Source organism: Paroedura picta, chromosome 3 (assembly GCF_049243985.1).
Source record: "Paroedura picta isolate Pp20150507F chromosome 3, Ppicta_v3.0, whole genome shotgun sequence".
Taxonomy (NCBI): domain Eukaryota; kingdom Metazoa; phylum Chordata; class Lepidosauria; order Squamata; family Gekkonidae; genus Paroedura; species Paroedura picta.
This window is the reverse complement of record NC_135371.1, coordinates 177,394,446-177,409,776: the sequence shown is the minus strand read 5'-3', so window position 1 is coordinate 177,409,776 and position 15,331 is coordinate 177,394,446. Positions and strand designations below refer to the sequence as shown.

General features: G+C 47.4%; 1 protein-coding gene across 6 annotated transcripts in view; it reads right to left on the bottom strand.

Moving 5' to 3' along the window:
* CYP4F22 (cytochrome P450 family 4 subfamily F member 22) overlaps positions 1-15,331 on the bottom strand; it is a 49,712-nt gene that overhangs the window by 27,669 nt on the left and 6,712 nt on the right. For 4 of the 6 annotated variants that reach the window (XM_077329998.1, XM_077329995.1, XM_077329997.1 and 1 more), the window contains exons 3-4: positions 3,653-3,890; positions 1,859-2,003 (exon numbers count right to left, since the gene is read on the bottom strand). In XM_077329998.1, the coding sequence (XP_077186113.1) occupies positions 1,859-2,003; positions 3,653-3,874 (367 nt within the window). In that variant the 5' untranslated portion in view covers positions 3,875-3,890. Of the gene's footprint in view, positions 1-1,858; positions 2,004-3,652; positions 3,891-4,721; positions 4,828-15,331 lie in introns of all 6 variants that reach the window. The other 2 variants (XM_077329994.1, XM_077329993.1) reach the window with 1 other exon arrangement.

Below are 15,331 nucleotides of genomic sequence, written 5' to 3'. Positions count from 1 at the left end.
CGGGTGCTGCGCAAACGCGCATGTACAATTGCCGCAGCAACTGCGCGCATGTGCGTTTGCGTCACCGGCGTGCCGGCGGCTGCGCCTGCCTCTTCCCTTCCTTCTGGCTGTGGGGGGGGGGGAGGCAGGCGCGGCTGCTGGTGACCCAGTACCGTGGCCTTTGTGGCCCGGCACCGGGCTGCAGACCGGGGGGGTTGATGACCCCCGCTTCTGAGAATTCCTGAAGTGAAATGTCTGCTAAATACTCTCAAATTGCATATTCTTCTACATTCAGGCTTTTGTACAAGTTTCTATAATATTCCACAAAACAGTTTTGGATTTCATGTTCTGTTCAATATTTTAAGCCGTTCGCGCTCATCATTGTGATTGTCTTTTTTTCAAACTCCTTTCTTAGTCTATAAGCTAATCATCTTCCTGGCTTGTTTGCAAATTCAAAGTTCTTTTGCTTTAAGAAATTGAGCATTTCCCTCATTTCCTCTTTTTGTAACAATTTTCTTTCTAGTTGTAACTCTCTGATCTTCTTTCCCTTGTGGGGGTTAGCTGAAGCTGCTATTCCATATTTTGACATTTTTTCTCTCATTTTTCAGAGAGGCATTATAACTCATTAATCTGCCCCTCACAAATGCTTTACTAACTTTCCAGATAGTAGTATTGTTAACCTTGGGGGTACTGTTAATCTGGAAGAATTAACAATCTTAAAATCTTCTTGACAGCACTTTAGAATTTGTGGTTTTTCCAGAATAGTTTCATTCAGTCTCCATCTTCTGCTGCCTGATATTTGTTGAAAAAGGGTTAAATCCAAAGGTGACTGATCTGCAAAAGAGTTAGGTAAAATCTCTATGGATTGAGTGAGGGGGGGTATAATTTTTGTAATCCAACATTGGTCTATTCATGAATAAGGTTGATGCCTGGCTGATAAATAAGTATACTGATAGTTTTGTTTAGATTCAAATGGAGTTCATAGTCTGAGTACCCTCATGCCTTGAATAAATCTTTGTTGGTCTTAAAGGTGCCACTGGGCTCCAATTTTATTTAGGCTTGTTTAGTTATCTCCAAATATCAGTGAAAGATAATTGAGCCTGATGACCCAAAGAGGCTTTTGGCAATTATGTTCCCAGCTTCTTTTTGGATTTATCCATCAAGGGGTATGGAACAGCATTAAAATCTCCTGTTATCACTTCATCTCCATCCACCTGTTCCATGTAAGATATTTACCAAGATCCATTCAGGAAGGGAAGGCCACTGTAAGCCACTTTGGGACTCCTTTGGGTAGTGAAAGGCAGGGTATAAAAACCCACTCTTCTTCAAACAGAACCGGTGTTTCTTTTAGGTTGCTTTCCTGTGGTGTTTCTTTTTCTCTATATACTGCTAGGACTTTTGGCTACCACTACCAATACTATTGCTGCTACTACCAGCAGCAGTAATGCTTCTGTCTGAGCTTGAGCACTTTTTTGCTGCCTGTCCCCAGCACACTCCCTCCCAATGCTGAGACTCCAAGCCTGGAAAAGCTCCATGTCAGTAGAAAATATTGGGTTGGATCCAGCTATCCATGCACAGGAGGTATTATCCAACAACAGGGAAGTTGATTTCACAGGGCCCATTCAGAAGAACAGCCATGCAAGTTGGAGGGAATGCAGTGTGGAGGGAGGATAGGAAAAAATTGCCCCTCTGATGGAAGAGGGCCGTTTCACCCCCTTCTCCCTCCTCAGTGCTGCTCCCTGCTTGGAAATGAACTTTGCTAGAGAGGAGGATTCAGGAATGTTCCACAGTCTTCCCACTCTGAGCTTGCTGGACACATGCCAAGGCCTGTTGTGCTTTTCAGGACTTCTATATGCAACCTTGCTGTGATTCACAATACCTGAAGCTGTTGCAACGGGCTTGATGTAATCAGGATGAAACAGGGACACAATTGGCAGGAAGGGCCCCATCCATGTCACCATGGCCTGGGAGAAGGTGGAGACCAGCTGGGCTATTTTGACCATGTCTTCTTCGGAGGGCTCAAACTGCAAGAGACACAGCAGAAGCGGTGAGGGCCCAAGCCAGCATAGTTATTTATTGGTTGGTTGGTTTGTTTGTTTACACTTAGATTTCTATATCGCTGTACCCAATTGGGCTCACAGCGGTTTACAATAATAAAACACAATAAAACCCCCATCATTCCCTTAATCTGTAACCGCTCCCGCCGTATTAAATAAAAGGGTAAGGGCAATGTGGGAGGAGGAAAGGTGGGCTCTGTCCGGGATAAAAACTTGGAGGGTCCTCCGAGTGTCCATCCAGGGCCAAGCAGCCAATGGGGAGCCGCGCAAAGCACGGCTCCCTATTGGCTGCTTGGCCCAGCCTCGCCTGGCCCGGCCAGGGAGTCACCGTGCAGACACTGAAGGATGGCCACGTGGTGAGTCCTCCGCCCGGGTTCTCCTCCCACTGCTCCTTTCCCGCCCCAGGGCCCTTGCTCGGGAGCCTTCTGCCGGCCCCAGGCCACCTTTGCAGTGTCCAGGGCGCTGTGACAGAGCCCCTGGGACCGCCAGAAGGCCGCCCCACCCCCCACCACCGCAAAGAGCCTTCTGCCGGGCCCAGGCACTCCCTCGTAGCGTCCTCGATGCTGTTAGGCAGCTACTGGGGCCGGCAGAAGGCCACACCATCCCCCCCGCACCTTCCCCCCCACTCCCCCTCCCAAATCGTCTCCCTCGCGACTCCCACCCCCCCACGGACCCTTCAAATACCCCCCTCCTTTCCCCCCACTCCCTTCCAAGTCCACCTACCTCCCTGGCTGCCTGCCTTCCTCCTCCCTTGCTTCCTCTATCACTCTATCTCTTCCCCCCCAACTCCCCCTCCCAATTCGCCCCCTCTCGCGACTCCCCCCCACGGACTCTTCAAATACCCCCCTCCATTTCCCCCACTCCCCTCCAAGTCCACGTACCTCCCTGGCTGCCTTCCTTCCTTCTTGCTGCCTCCCTTGCTTCCTCTATCTCTCTATCTCTTCCCCCCCAGCTACCCCTCCCAATTCGCCCCCCCCTAGTGACTCCCCCCCACGGACCTTTCAAATACCCCCCTCCTTTTCCCCCACTCCCATCCAATATCAGGACCCCGCCTCAAACATATGCCTGGTGGAAGAGCTCCGTCTTCCAGGCCCTGCGGAAAGTTGATAACACAGCCTGTTCCCCCACAGCCTGTAACCAGATTTCTTTTTAGACAATAGCCGGTATTGCAAGATACCTTTCTGTTTAGAAAATTATGAAGTGCCCCTTTTCTGTTCTTTGGAAGAAAGTTGGGGTGAGAAGTTAGCCCACTGCCTCAGCATTCAAATACGAATTGACCTGGCTAAAGGACCACAGATGGTCAAGTACTCTCCACTGCCTCCTATAGGGTATCAGGGAGGTGAAGGGTTGAGGCATTATTATTATTAATAATTATTATTATTTGGGCTGATCCTGCGTTGAGCAGGGGGTTGGACTAGATGGCCTGTATGGTCCCTTCCAACTCTATGATTCTGTGATTCTATTAATTACATTTATTACTTGCTTCTCCCCAGAGCCCCGAGGTGAGTTACAACATATAAAACCCCAATAAAACCATACAATAAAACCCATAAAGCAACAATATACACAAATACTAAGCACAATAAAACAAGCTGTGGCTCACGGGTGTTGCTTACCATGCCCAGGTGTCCCAAGAGCCAACTATGTCGTGGGGGCTCTGGGAAGCATCGCAGTTTCTGGCAGGTGACGTAATAGTGGCGGGAAAAATCAAAGGCTTTCTGGAGGAGAAGGAAGAGCAGACCCAGAAGAGAAAACAACAGGACGGAAGAAGCCGCAGTCCAGAAGAGTGACTTGTCCAGCACCAGTGTCTCCATCATCCAGTCTGTGCAGAGCAGCATCCTGGAAGGACAAACCCTGCAGAGAAACACGATTCTTGAGCACATGTGCAGAAGGCACTAATTGTCCACTGACTACTGACCACTGGGAGGGCTTTCAAGTCCTCTTTCCTCTTTGAACCACCAGAGTCCAGGCAGGGACATGTTGAGCAGTGGCACCAAGGCAGGCACTAATGGACAGTCCATAGATGAAGCAAAAAAACATCCTGTGCAAATGAATCTAAGCAGAATTTATTTCTCGTTTGCCCTACAGGCTTGACAACCTGCTACTCCTCAAACAGGAAGGAGATATTGCAATGTATCTTTCCCTCAACCTCCTTCTAACTGATAACCAACTAACTGTGGATGAGGTATTAAATCTGCTCATGCTTTTTTCCTAGAGGGGAATAAAAGGAGCAGAAGGAACAATTTGGAATACAGAATTACCCTTGCCACTCTCCCTCCACATCCTTCTGTTTAATCCTGCAGGTTCCTAAATGCCTCTGATCATGACCTCATGATCTCCAAAATGTCCTATTGTCAACATCATTGTTCATGTAAGAACAATACAAGAGAAGCCAGTGACCAAACCCATCTGGAGGTCCACCAGCAGGGCCAGAACTCCTGAAGCCCTCCCTCTGTTGCCCCCCCAAGCACTAAAAAAACAAAGCATCACTACCCCAGAGATCATGTTCCACTTAGACCTTGTGGCTGAGAGCCACGGGAGGACCTCTGCTCCAGTGGTCCCCAACCCCTGGTCCGAGGACCAGGATTGGTCCATCGATCAGTTGGTACCATGCCGTGGCTCCTCCTCGTCCTCCTCCCCGGCTGCTGCATCGGGGGCTGCCCTGCTACTCTGCTGCCAGCTCACCTTTGGTGCTCTCCAGTGGCCGCCTTGGTTGGGGCTCCCCCCCGGCATGGCACTGTGCAGCGGCTGTTAGCAGTGTCCCCCAGTGGGCAGTGGGAAGTCAGGGGAGCTGGCGGGAAAGCAAGCGGAACAGGGGCTCAGGCAGCGGCATCCCTCGGCAAAAGACTGCCCCCCCCCCGGACTCCCTTCAAGCAAAGGTTGGATACACACTTTTCTTGGATCATAGAATCATAGAATCATAGAGTTGGAAGGGGCCATACAGGCCATCTAGTCCAACCCCCTGCTCAACGCAGGATCAGCCCAGAGCATCCTAAAGCATCCAAGAAAAGTATGTATCCAACCTTTGCTTGAAGACTGCCATTGAGGGGAAGCTCACCACAGAATGGCGGAGAGAGTTCTGTGGGCATTCTAAGCTATATGCATTAATGAGACAAAACCTTCCCTTACGGAATCCACGTTGATTCTTCCTTAATAACTCTTGTTCTTCAATTTGCCTACTAATTCTATATTTAATAGCGGATTCCACCAACTTACCTGGTATTGAAAGGCCTGTAATTTCCTGGATCTCCGCTGGAATCTTTTTTAAAGATGGGGGTTACATAGTTAACCTTCCAGTCTTTGACAATGGAGGCAGCTTTTAGTAATAGATTGCATATTTTTGTCAGGAGATCCACAAGATTACATTTGAGTTCTTTCAAAACTCTTGGCCATCTGTCATCCGAGCCTGGTGATTTGTCAGTCCCTCGTTTATCTGTCAGCTATAGGACCTCCTGTCCCATCACCACAATCCAACTCAGGTCTTTCAACAACCTATGGACGCACTGGAACCTCCCTTTGTGCTGGTTAATGTTGCTGATCTCTGAACATCCACTCTACAGAAATGGTAATTATGGAAACCGTTTTTCCCACTCTATTTTTCCCTATCCACCTGATTGCTGTGACAAATTTTTTCCTGATATCTAGCCGGTACCATTCTATACATATTTTAAAGCCATTACTGTCTTATATTCTGCTGCCAAAAAGAACAACTTCCTGCCCTCCTCTAAGAGTGATAACCTTTCAAATACTTAAGAACAGCAATCATGTCCCTTCTCAACCTCCTCTTTTCCAGGCTGAACAGTCATAGAATCATAGAATCATAGAGTTGGAAGGGGCCATACAGGCCATCTAGTCCAACCCCCTGCTCAACGCAGGATCAGCCCAAAGCATCCTAAAGCATCCAAGAAAAGTGTGTATCCAACCTTTGCTTGAAGACTTCCAGTGAGGGGGTGCTCACCACCTCCTTAGGCAGTCTATTCCACTGCTGAACTACTCTGACTGTGAAAATCTTTTTCCTGATATCTAGCCTATATCGTTGTACTTGAAGTTTAAACCCATTACTGTGTGTCCTCTCCTCTGCAGCCAGCAGAAACAGCATCCTGCTCTCCTCCAAGTGACAACCTTTCAAATACTTAAAGAGGGCTATCATGTCCCCTCTCCTCCTTTTCTCCAGGCTGAACAGTCCAAACTCCCTCAGTCTTTCTTCCTACGGCTTGGTCCCCAGGCAACCCCGGATCATCCTTATCGCTCTCCTCTGAACATTCTCAATAGTTGGATTAGCAATTGTGTATTTTCAATGTAAAATATAATTATTAAGATTATTAACTGAACAAATTAAAATTACTCACACCAACCAGATGCAAAATTCGTTAAAAACTCAACTTCAATTTGTTGTTAATTTGGTCCATCAAAGATAACTATCCAGATGGCTGATGTTAGTGGTCCATACTTTTAGCATATACAAAAGAAATTACTGTCCATTATCCCAGAAATATTGAGTCAATTAAATTTACAAAAAGAATTTTAAATTAGAAAATATTATTTTTACCTCTATTAGCCCGCTAAGTATCAAGCTTTACCGATGGTATTTATAGTCGCACTTAGGAAGTCAAATACATCAAGCGATCGCCCGCGTTATCCCCTATTTATAGTGTCAGCTATAAAAAAGGCGGGAGAAGATGATGCAATATAGTGACAGGTGGTTACTGCATGTGTGCACTGAAGTTGCATCATTCCCAGTCCCTTCTGGTAGGAGGTGGAAAGGATCTTGGAGCCAATGGAAATGACTCAGCTGTTATCTCAGAAAGGCAAATTTATTTCCTCATAACAAATGCACCAAGGTGTTCAATGTATGGATCCAGAATCAGAATCACACAGAGAGCTGGAAGAAACATCAGAGGGCCATCTAGTCCAACCCCCCACCTTCTAGGGGACTTAAAAACTATACCCTCCTGACAGGTGCTCATCCATTCTTCTCCTAAAAACTTACAACGAAAGAAACTCCACCACCCTCCAAGGCAGCATATTCCATCTACGAATAGCTTTCACTGTGAGAACATGTTTTCTAAGCCTTAAATGGAACCTCCTTTCCCATAATTTGAACCCACTGCTCCTAGTACTTGTCTCTAAAGCTGAAGTAAACAAGTTGGACCCTTCTTCCATATGTCTCCCTTTTATGTAGTTAAACACAGCTGTCCTAGCACCCCTTTTCCTCCCCTTCTCTAGGCTACACACACCCAACTCTCTTCACCACTTCTTGTAAGGCATGGATCCTACCCCTTCAACCATCTTAGACACCCTTCTTGGAACACGCTCCAACTTGTCAATATCCTTCTTGAACTGCGGTGCCCAGAACTGGACACCAAATTCCAAATGCAGAATGTCTCTGCTATAGCTGAGAATCTGACAATTGTAGACTTTTGATGACCCAAAACTTCTGCTACTTATCTGAGTGCTTCAAGGTCAAAAGATGCCCACTGCATAGAGTCTAATGCAGCTTCTTTGTTCATATGTGCCTTTTTAAGTAGATCTTGTGGTCATCCCTACACACATCCCTACCCATGGACATTGTATAGCATAGATCACACTTTTAGAATTACAGTTTACAAAAGATCTTATATACTTAGTAATTTTTGGTATGAGAAGAATCTTGAAATAAATTTGTTTTAAGCCATAGACAATACAGTACATGTCCCACAACCAAAATTACTCATTGGGGTCTTTTGTCCTCTATCCAAGTATTATGTTGATTTTTTCAGTTTTGTCCTAACCAGCGAATCTTTAAAGTTTCTGGAAAATGTATATGTAAACACCAGATGCCATTTACACCTTGGAATCCCAGAAAGAGAGTGCCAATCTTTTTCAAGTTTTCCTCTAACACTAATTTATGTCCAGGGCCACCTTTAAGATCAAGTTTTAACCCTGGTAGAAGCTTCCATGTGCACATACACTTCTTCAGATACATTGAAGTGGAAGTTGCCAGTCCATCCATGGTCTTGGTCTTCAAGGTGCCTAACTGGAATCAAATGTTGTTCTGCTGCTTCAGACCAACACAGCTGTTCACCTGAAACTGGCACATGTGTGATGAGAAAAGCCACCATTTTCATAGAATCATAGAGTTGGAAGGGGCCATACAGGCCATCTAGTCCAACCCCCTGCTCTACGCAGGATCAGCCCTAAGCATCCAAAAGCAAATTTTGTCTGTAGATTTATTTATATTAATAATAAGGTTTTAACAAGGATGCCCTTGATGTGTTCTTTGCTTTATTAACAAAAGTGGAAGTCCCCCCAAAAAGTAACAGGGCCATCCAAACAGAATGATTCCTCCTTTGTCATCAATTTCTGCCACTGTGTCTTCTAAACACCAGAGGAAATGCCTCCTGAAGTGACGAGTCTCACTCAGCAGCTGACTTTCTTTTAACATTCTTCTCCATCTTTCTTAAGAAATAGAGCTTAACCATTGAAAGGGTGGGACTAGAAGGCAAGAAGCTCCTTGGTCTATGAATGGATCATAAGAGGGTAGCTGGCAAAGGATGCAGTCTAGAGAGCCATCACCCCTCTGCTCACGTTGTGGCATCACTGTGTGAGCTAGCTTGGTGTAGTGGTTAAGAGTGACATTGACCTATCTGGAAAGTCAGTTTTGATTTCCCACTTCTCCTCCACATGCAGCCAGCTGGGTCACCTTGGGCTAGTCACACAATCCTATTAGAGCTGTTCTCAAAGAACAGTTTCGCTCAGAGCTCTCTCAGCCCCACCTACATCACAGGGTGTCTATTGTGGGGAGAGGAAGGGAAGGTGATTGTAAGCTGCTTTGAGACTTCACTGGTTAGTGAAAAGTGGAGTATAAAAACCAACTCTTCTTCTAAAAGAAACTTGCACTCTACCACCTGGTGGTCCCTGGCCCCAAGGAAGCCAGGCAAGAGTTGGTGGATGAGGTGAAGGAGGTGGGGACCCTAGGGGGAAGTGACCATGTCCTCATAGAATTCCTTTTGAGATGGGGAGCCAAGGAAGCTTGTAGCCAGACGCGGATGTTGGATTTTCGTAGGGCAAACTTTGATGAGTGTCATACCATGGACGAGAATGCTGGAAGGGAAGGGAGCATGTGAAGGGTGGGCGCTACTCAAACAAGAGCTATTGCATGCTCAATCAATGACTATCCCAGAAAGACGAAAACATTGCAGGAGCTCTAAGAAGCCTATTTGGATGAACAGAGAACTTCAAGAGGAACTAAGAAAGAAAAGGAAAATGTTCAGGAAATGGAGGGAAGGACAGAGCTCTAAAGAAGAGTACCTACAGGTTACTAGGCACTGTAGATCAATCATCAGAAAGGCCAAAGCTGAGACTTTACACTTATCTTTATTAAATTGCATCTTGTTCTCATTTGCCCATTATTCCATTGTGTTCAGATCTCGTTGAACTCTGTCTCTATCTTCTGGAGCATTTGCCAGTCCTCCCAATTTGGTGTCATCTGCAAACTTGATGAGTAGTCCCTCCACCCCCTCATCTAGATCATTAATAAATATGTTAAAAAGTACCGGACTGAGCCTGAGGTACCCCGCTACTCACCTCCCTCCAGTAGCCCTGATGTACCCCTCTACTCACCTCCCTCCAGTAACTTCCTCTTCCCTACAAGGATTAGTCAAAAGAGGGGGGTAATGAAAACAGAGACTACTGCTCCGGATTAGTTCAGAGACAGTAGCCTCTAAAAGGGGGTGGGGGGCTAGAGCCAGGCTGCCCCTGACCAGGATATGGCAATTTGGCTCTTGCACTTGTATTTCTGCAGATTAGCCAGAAACTGTGAGAGGGACTGCAGTCCCTAAGGCTTGCTTGTTGTTGTTGTTTGTTGCGAAGTCGTGTCCGACCCATCGCGACCCCATGGACAATGATCCTCCAGGCCTTCCTGTCCTCTACCATTCCTCGAAGTCCATTTAAGTTTGCACCAACTGCTTCAGTGACTCCATCCAGCCACCTCATTCTCTGTCGTCCCCTTCTTCTTTTGCCCTCCATCGCTCCCAGCATTAGGCTCTTCTCCAGGGAGTCCTTCCTTCAAGGCTTGCTAGAACCCTGGAAATAGAAACATTTGAGAATGCTGCTGGAAACTTCTGTATTAGGAAAACAAAGGAGAATTGTGCCTGCTGGCCTTAGTCCTGTAAAGCAGTGGTCCCCAACCCCTGGTCCGGAGACCGGGACCGGTTCGTAGATCAGTCGGTAATGGGCTGCGGCTCCTCCTCGTCTTCCTCCCCAGCCTCGGAGACTGCCCTGCTACTCTGCTGCCAGCCCCCCTTTGGTGCTCTCCAGAGGCTGCCATGGCTGGGGCTCCCCCTCGGCGTGGCACTGTGCAGCTGCTACTGGCAGCGCCCCCCAATGGGTGGTGGGAAGTCAGGGGCGCTGGCAGGAAAGCAAATGGAACAGGGGCTCAGGTGGCAGCAGCAATGTCCCTCGGCAAAAGACTACCCCCCTCCCCCCGGGCCTCAGTAAAACTGTCAAGCAAATTGTCATAAAAAGGTTGGGGACCACTGAGATAAGGGATGGCAATTTGTAGGGTGAACTATGCAATTAATTTGTAGTAACATGGGGTTAAATTGCTGATGAATCTGTGATGCTCCGTGATGTTTAGTGCTGAAGCTTGCTGAAGTTATAAAATTTCTTGAATCATAGAATCAAAGAGTTGGAAGGGGCCATACAAGCCATCTAACCCCCTGCTCAAAAAGTACTAGGCCGAGCACTGTGCCCTGAGGTACCCCTCTACTCACCTCTCTCCATTCTGATGAAACACCATTGACAACAACTCTTTGAGTGCGGTTCTCTAAGCCAGTGGTCCCCAACCTTTTTATCACCGGGGACCACTCAACGCCTTTTATTGAGGCCCGGTGGGGGGGGGGTAGTTTACTCCTCTACTCTCAACCACTGCCCTAGTGCTCTATGATCGCTATGGTAATGTTTAAACATCCCTTCAAAATAAGATACAGACACGCCACAACAATGAAGTGTGTTGTAAAGGGCTGGGGGGGGGATGAAGTAAAGGGCCGGGGGGGGGGAGAGAAGGCATCCTTCGGGGCCCACCTCCAATTAGTTGAAGGACCACAGGTAGGGGATCGCTACTCTAACCAATTCCCTACCCACTTAACTATCTGAAAATCCAGATTGCAGTCCTTCAACTTATCCATCAGAACATCATGGGGAACCTTGTCAAACGCTTTATTAAAATCCAAGTAAATTATTATTATTATTATTATTATTATTTGGATTTATATCCCACCACTCCCCGTAGGCTCGTGGCGGGTCACAGCAGTCCTATCCCCATTAAAATACCCATTAAAAGACTTTAAAACAATCCCAACATGGTGGAACTTATTATTCCCACCCCTGCTATCAGAGCGGCAGGGAGGGTGGGGAGGAGATGCTAGGTCTGGGGGGGGGGGAATGTTGGCACTCATTCGCTGACCCCGGCCTCAACCAAAAACCTGGTGGAAGAGCTCTGTCTTGCAGGCCCTGCGGAAAGCTGGTAAATCCTGCAGGGCCCGCAGCTCACCCGGGAGCTCGTTCCACCAGGTAGGGGCCAGGACCGAAAAGGCCCTGGCCCTGGTTGAGGCCAGGCGCGCTTCTCTAGGGCCAGGAACGATCAGGAGATTTTCCCCCGCTGAGCGTAAAGCCCTGCGGGAGATATAGGGCGGTAGGCGGTCCCTCAGGTATTTGGGTCCCAACCTGCGTATAGGCTTAAAGGTCAAAACCAGAACCCTGGATGTGGGCCCTCCAAGGTGTACCAGTGAGGACCCGAGCAGCTGCGTTTTGCACTGGAGTTTCCGGATCAGAGACATGGGTAGGCCAGCGTAGAGCGAGTTACAGAAATCTATTCTGGAGGTGACTGTCGCATGGATCACTGTAGCCAAGTGGTCAGAGGACAGGTAGGGCACTAGTAGTCGGGCCTGGCGAAGATAGAAAAACGCCTGACCCGCTACTCTCTTGACCTGAGCCTCCATAGTCAGGGAGGTATCAATGGTCACCCCCAAATTCCTGGCCTGGGGCGCGATAGTAAGTTGCGTTCCTGCCAGGGTGGGTAAGCGCGCTGCCTGCTCCTGCCCTCTGCCTCCCAGCCACAGGACCTCCGTTTTGGAGGGGTTGAGTTTCAGGCGACTCTGCTCGAACCATTCAGTCACTGCTTCCAAACATCTGGCGAATGACATCAACTGAATTTCCCCGATCCAGCAAACCTGTTACTTGGTCAAAAAAGGAAACCAGGTTGGTCTGGCAGGACCTGTTGGAGACAAATCCATGCTCACTTCCTCGGATCACCAAATTGTCCTTCAGATGTTTGCAGATCATCTGCTCCATTATTTTACCCACAACAGAGGTCAGACTCACTGGTCTATAGTTTCCCGGGTCATCCTTCCTCCCTTTCTTGAAGATCGGAATAATGTTTGCTCTCTTCCAGTCCTCCGGGACATCTCCAGTCCTTAAAGAGGTCCCAAAGATGATGGAAAAGGGCTGTGCAAGTTCTCCGGAAAGTTCTTTGAGTACTCTCGGGTGCATTTCATCCGGACCAGGGGATTTGAACTCATCCAGTGCAGCTAAATGCCTCTCGACAACGTCTCTGTCCATGTCAACCTGCCACCCAGACACTATCTCTTGGCTACTGCCATCTCTAGATGTGGGCTTGGGAATGTTCAGCCTGGAGAAAAGGAGGTTGAGAGGGGACATGATAGCCCTCTTTAAGTATTTGAAAGGTTGTCACTTGGAGGAGGGCAGGATGCTGTTTCTGTTGGCTGCAGAGGAGAGGACACGCAGTAATGGGTTTAAACTTCAAGTACAACGATATAGGCTAGATATCAGGAAAAAGTTTTTCACAGTCAGAGTAGTTCAGCAGTGGAATAGGCTGCCTAAGGAGGTGGTGAGCTCCCCCTCACTGGAAGTCTTCAAGCAAAGGTTGGATACACACTTTTCTTGGATGCTTTAGGATGCTTAGGGCTAATCCTGCGTTGAGCAGTGGATTGGACTAGATGGCCTGTATGGCCCCTTCCAACTCTATGATTCTATGATTCTATGTTTTTATCTCTTGGAAGAGTCTGTCCCCGGGGCACAGGGTAGGCACCACCTGCTGATGCCCATAGACAGTGTAGTTGGCCTTCAGCCGGGAGCGCTGAGCCTTTCTGCTTTCTCTGCATCTTCCGTTAGAGTTTGTCCATCCATACCCAACAGTGGTCCTATTGCCTCCTTTACTTTACGTTTGCTCCTCACATAACTGAAAAATCTTTTCTTGTTACAATGGGCTTCCCTGGCCAATCTTAGCTCACTCTCAGCTTTGGCCTTTCTGATGATTGATCTACAGTGCCTAGTAACCTGTAGGTACTCTTCTTTAGAGCTCTGTCCTTCCCTCCATTTCCTGAACATTTTCCTTTTCTTTCTTAGCTCCTCTTGAAGGTCTCTGTTCATCCAAATAGGCTTCTTAGAGCTCCTGCAGTGTTTTCGTCTTTCTGGGATAGTCATTGATTGAGCATGCAATAGCTCTTGTTTGAGTAGTGCCCACCCTTCACATGCTCCCTTCCCTTCCAGCATTCTCGTCCATGGTATGACACTCATCATGTCTCTGAGTTTATTAAAGTTTGCCCTACGAAAATCCAACATCCGCATCTGGCTACAAGCTTCCTTGGCTCCCCATCTCAAAAGGAATTCTATGAGGACATGGTCACTTCCCCCTAGGGTCCCCACCTTCTTCACCTCATCCACCAAGTTTGCCTGTTGCACGGAGTTTGAAATCTGCCGTGCTGTTTATAACACTGAGCCTTTTATAGCCATGAAAGAAACTTTTCCTATTTCCACTCTTGGCATGAGAGATTGGTTTCTAAAGCCAGACAACAATCCTGGAACTCTAGAGTTGTGGACTTCCCTTCCCTGCATACAAATAGATTTTATCCTTCTTCTGTGGAACAGCCACTTGAGACGTTTATGGGCAATACAGCTTTAAATCTTTTCCCCTGCCCCTGAAGGCAGAAGTGAAGGCTGCACTCTGTGCTCTCTGATCCTTTACCAAACCTGCACTAGAGCAGTAGGTTAAAAATCAGAGTGCTACAGAGGCTTCTAAAAAGCTGGGAACCACAGCTTTTTTAAAGGAAAGGCACTTCTAGTTCCATAAGAATTGTGTGTGTGTGTGTGTGTGTGTGGGGGGGTAATTTCCACCAATTCTCCCTTCTCTATTCAATCTAACAATTTAAAAAATGTTAGAACTCTTGCTTACATAGTGGGTTCTCACTTATCAACAGTTCAACAACTTTTATATTTCATCACAATTTCATCCCATTGGTTTTGGTCTGCCCCTCTGGGGCAAGAGTGGACAACTCTGCTCCATTCTCTATATGGCAGCCTTTTAAATACTTGAAGATGGTTATCAAATCCCCTCTCAGTTGTCTCCTTTCTAGGCTAAACAGAGCAAGCTCCCCCAACGTTTCTTTCACAGTAGTTCAGCAGTGGACTAGGCTGCCTAAGGAGGTAGTGAGCTCCCCCTCACTGGCAGTCTTCAAGCAAAGGTTGGATACACACTTTTCTTGGATGCTTAGGGCTGATCCTGCGTTGAGCAGGGGTTGGACTAGATGGCCTGAATGGCTCCTTTGAACTCTATGATTCTGTGATTCTATACATCTTGGTCTCCAAACCCCTCACTATCTTTGTTGCCCTCCTCTGGACATTCTCCAGTTTCAACTGGGGTGCCCAAAATTAAACATAATACTCCAAGTGAGGCCGAACCAGAGCAGAGTACAGAAGTACCATCACTTCCTGTGATCCGGACACGATACTCCGTTTGATACAGCCCCAAATCACATTTGCCTTCTTATCCACCGAGTCACACTGGTGACTCATGTTCAATGTATGGTCTACTAAGACTCCTAGATCCTTTTTGCACATGCTACTTTCAAGACAAGTCTCCCCCATCTTATATTGGTATATTTAGTTTTTACCACCTAAATGCAGAACTTTACATTTGTCCCTATTGAACTTAATTAGATTCAGTTTAGCCCACTTCTCGAGCCTAGGGGAACAGACCAGGAAGCGCACTTACCCTTCCTGGCTGGGACGCAACAAGATCATGTCTCAGGCCAGAAATTTGGGGTGACCATTGATGCCTCACTAACACTTGAGGCACAGGTCAAGCAGGTAGCTGGCCAGGCATATTTCCATCTTCGCCAGGCTTGGCTACTAGCGGCCTATCTGTCCCCCAAACACTTGGCCACAGTGATCCATGCGACAGTCACCTCCAGATTAGATTTCTGTAACTCACTCTACACTGGCCTGCCTTTGGGTTT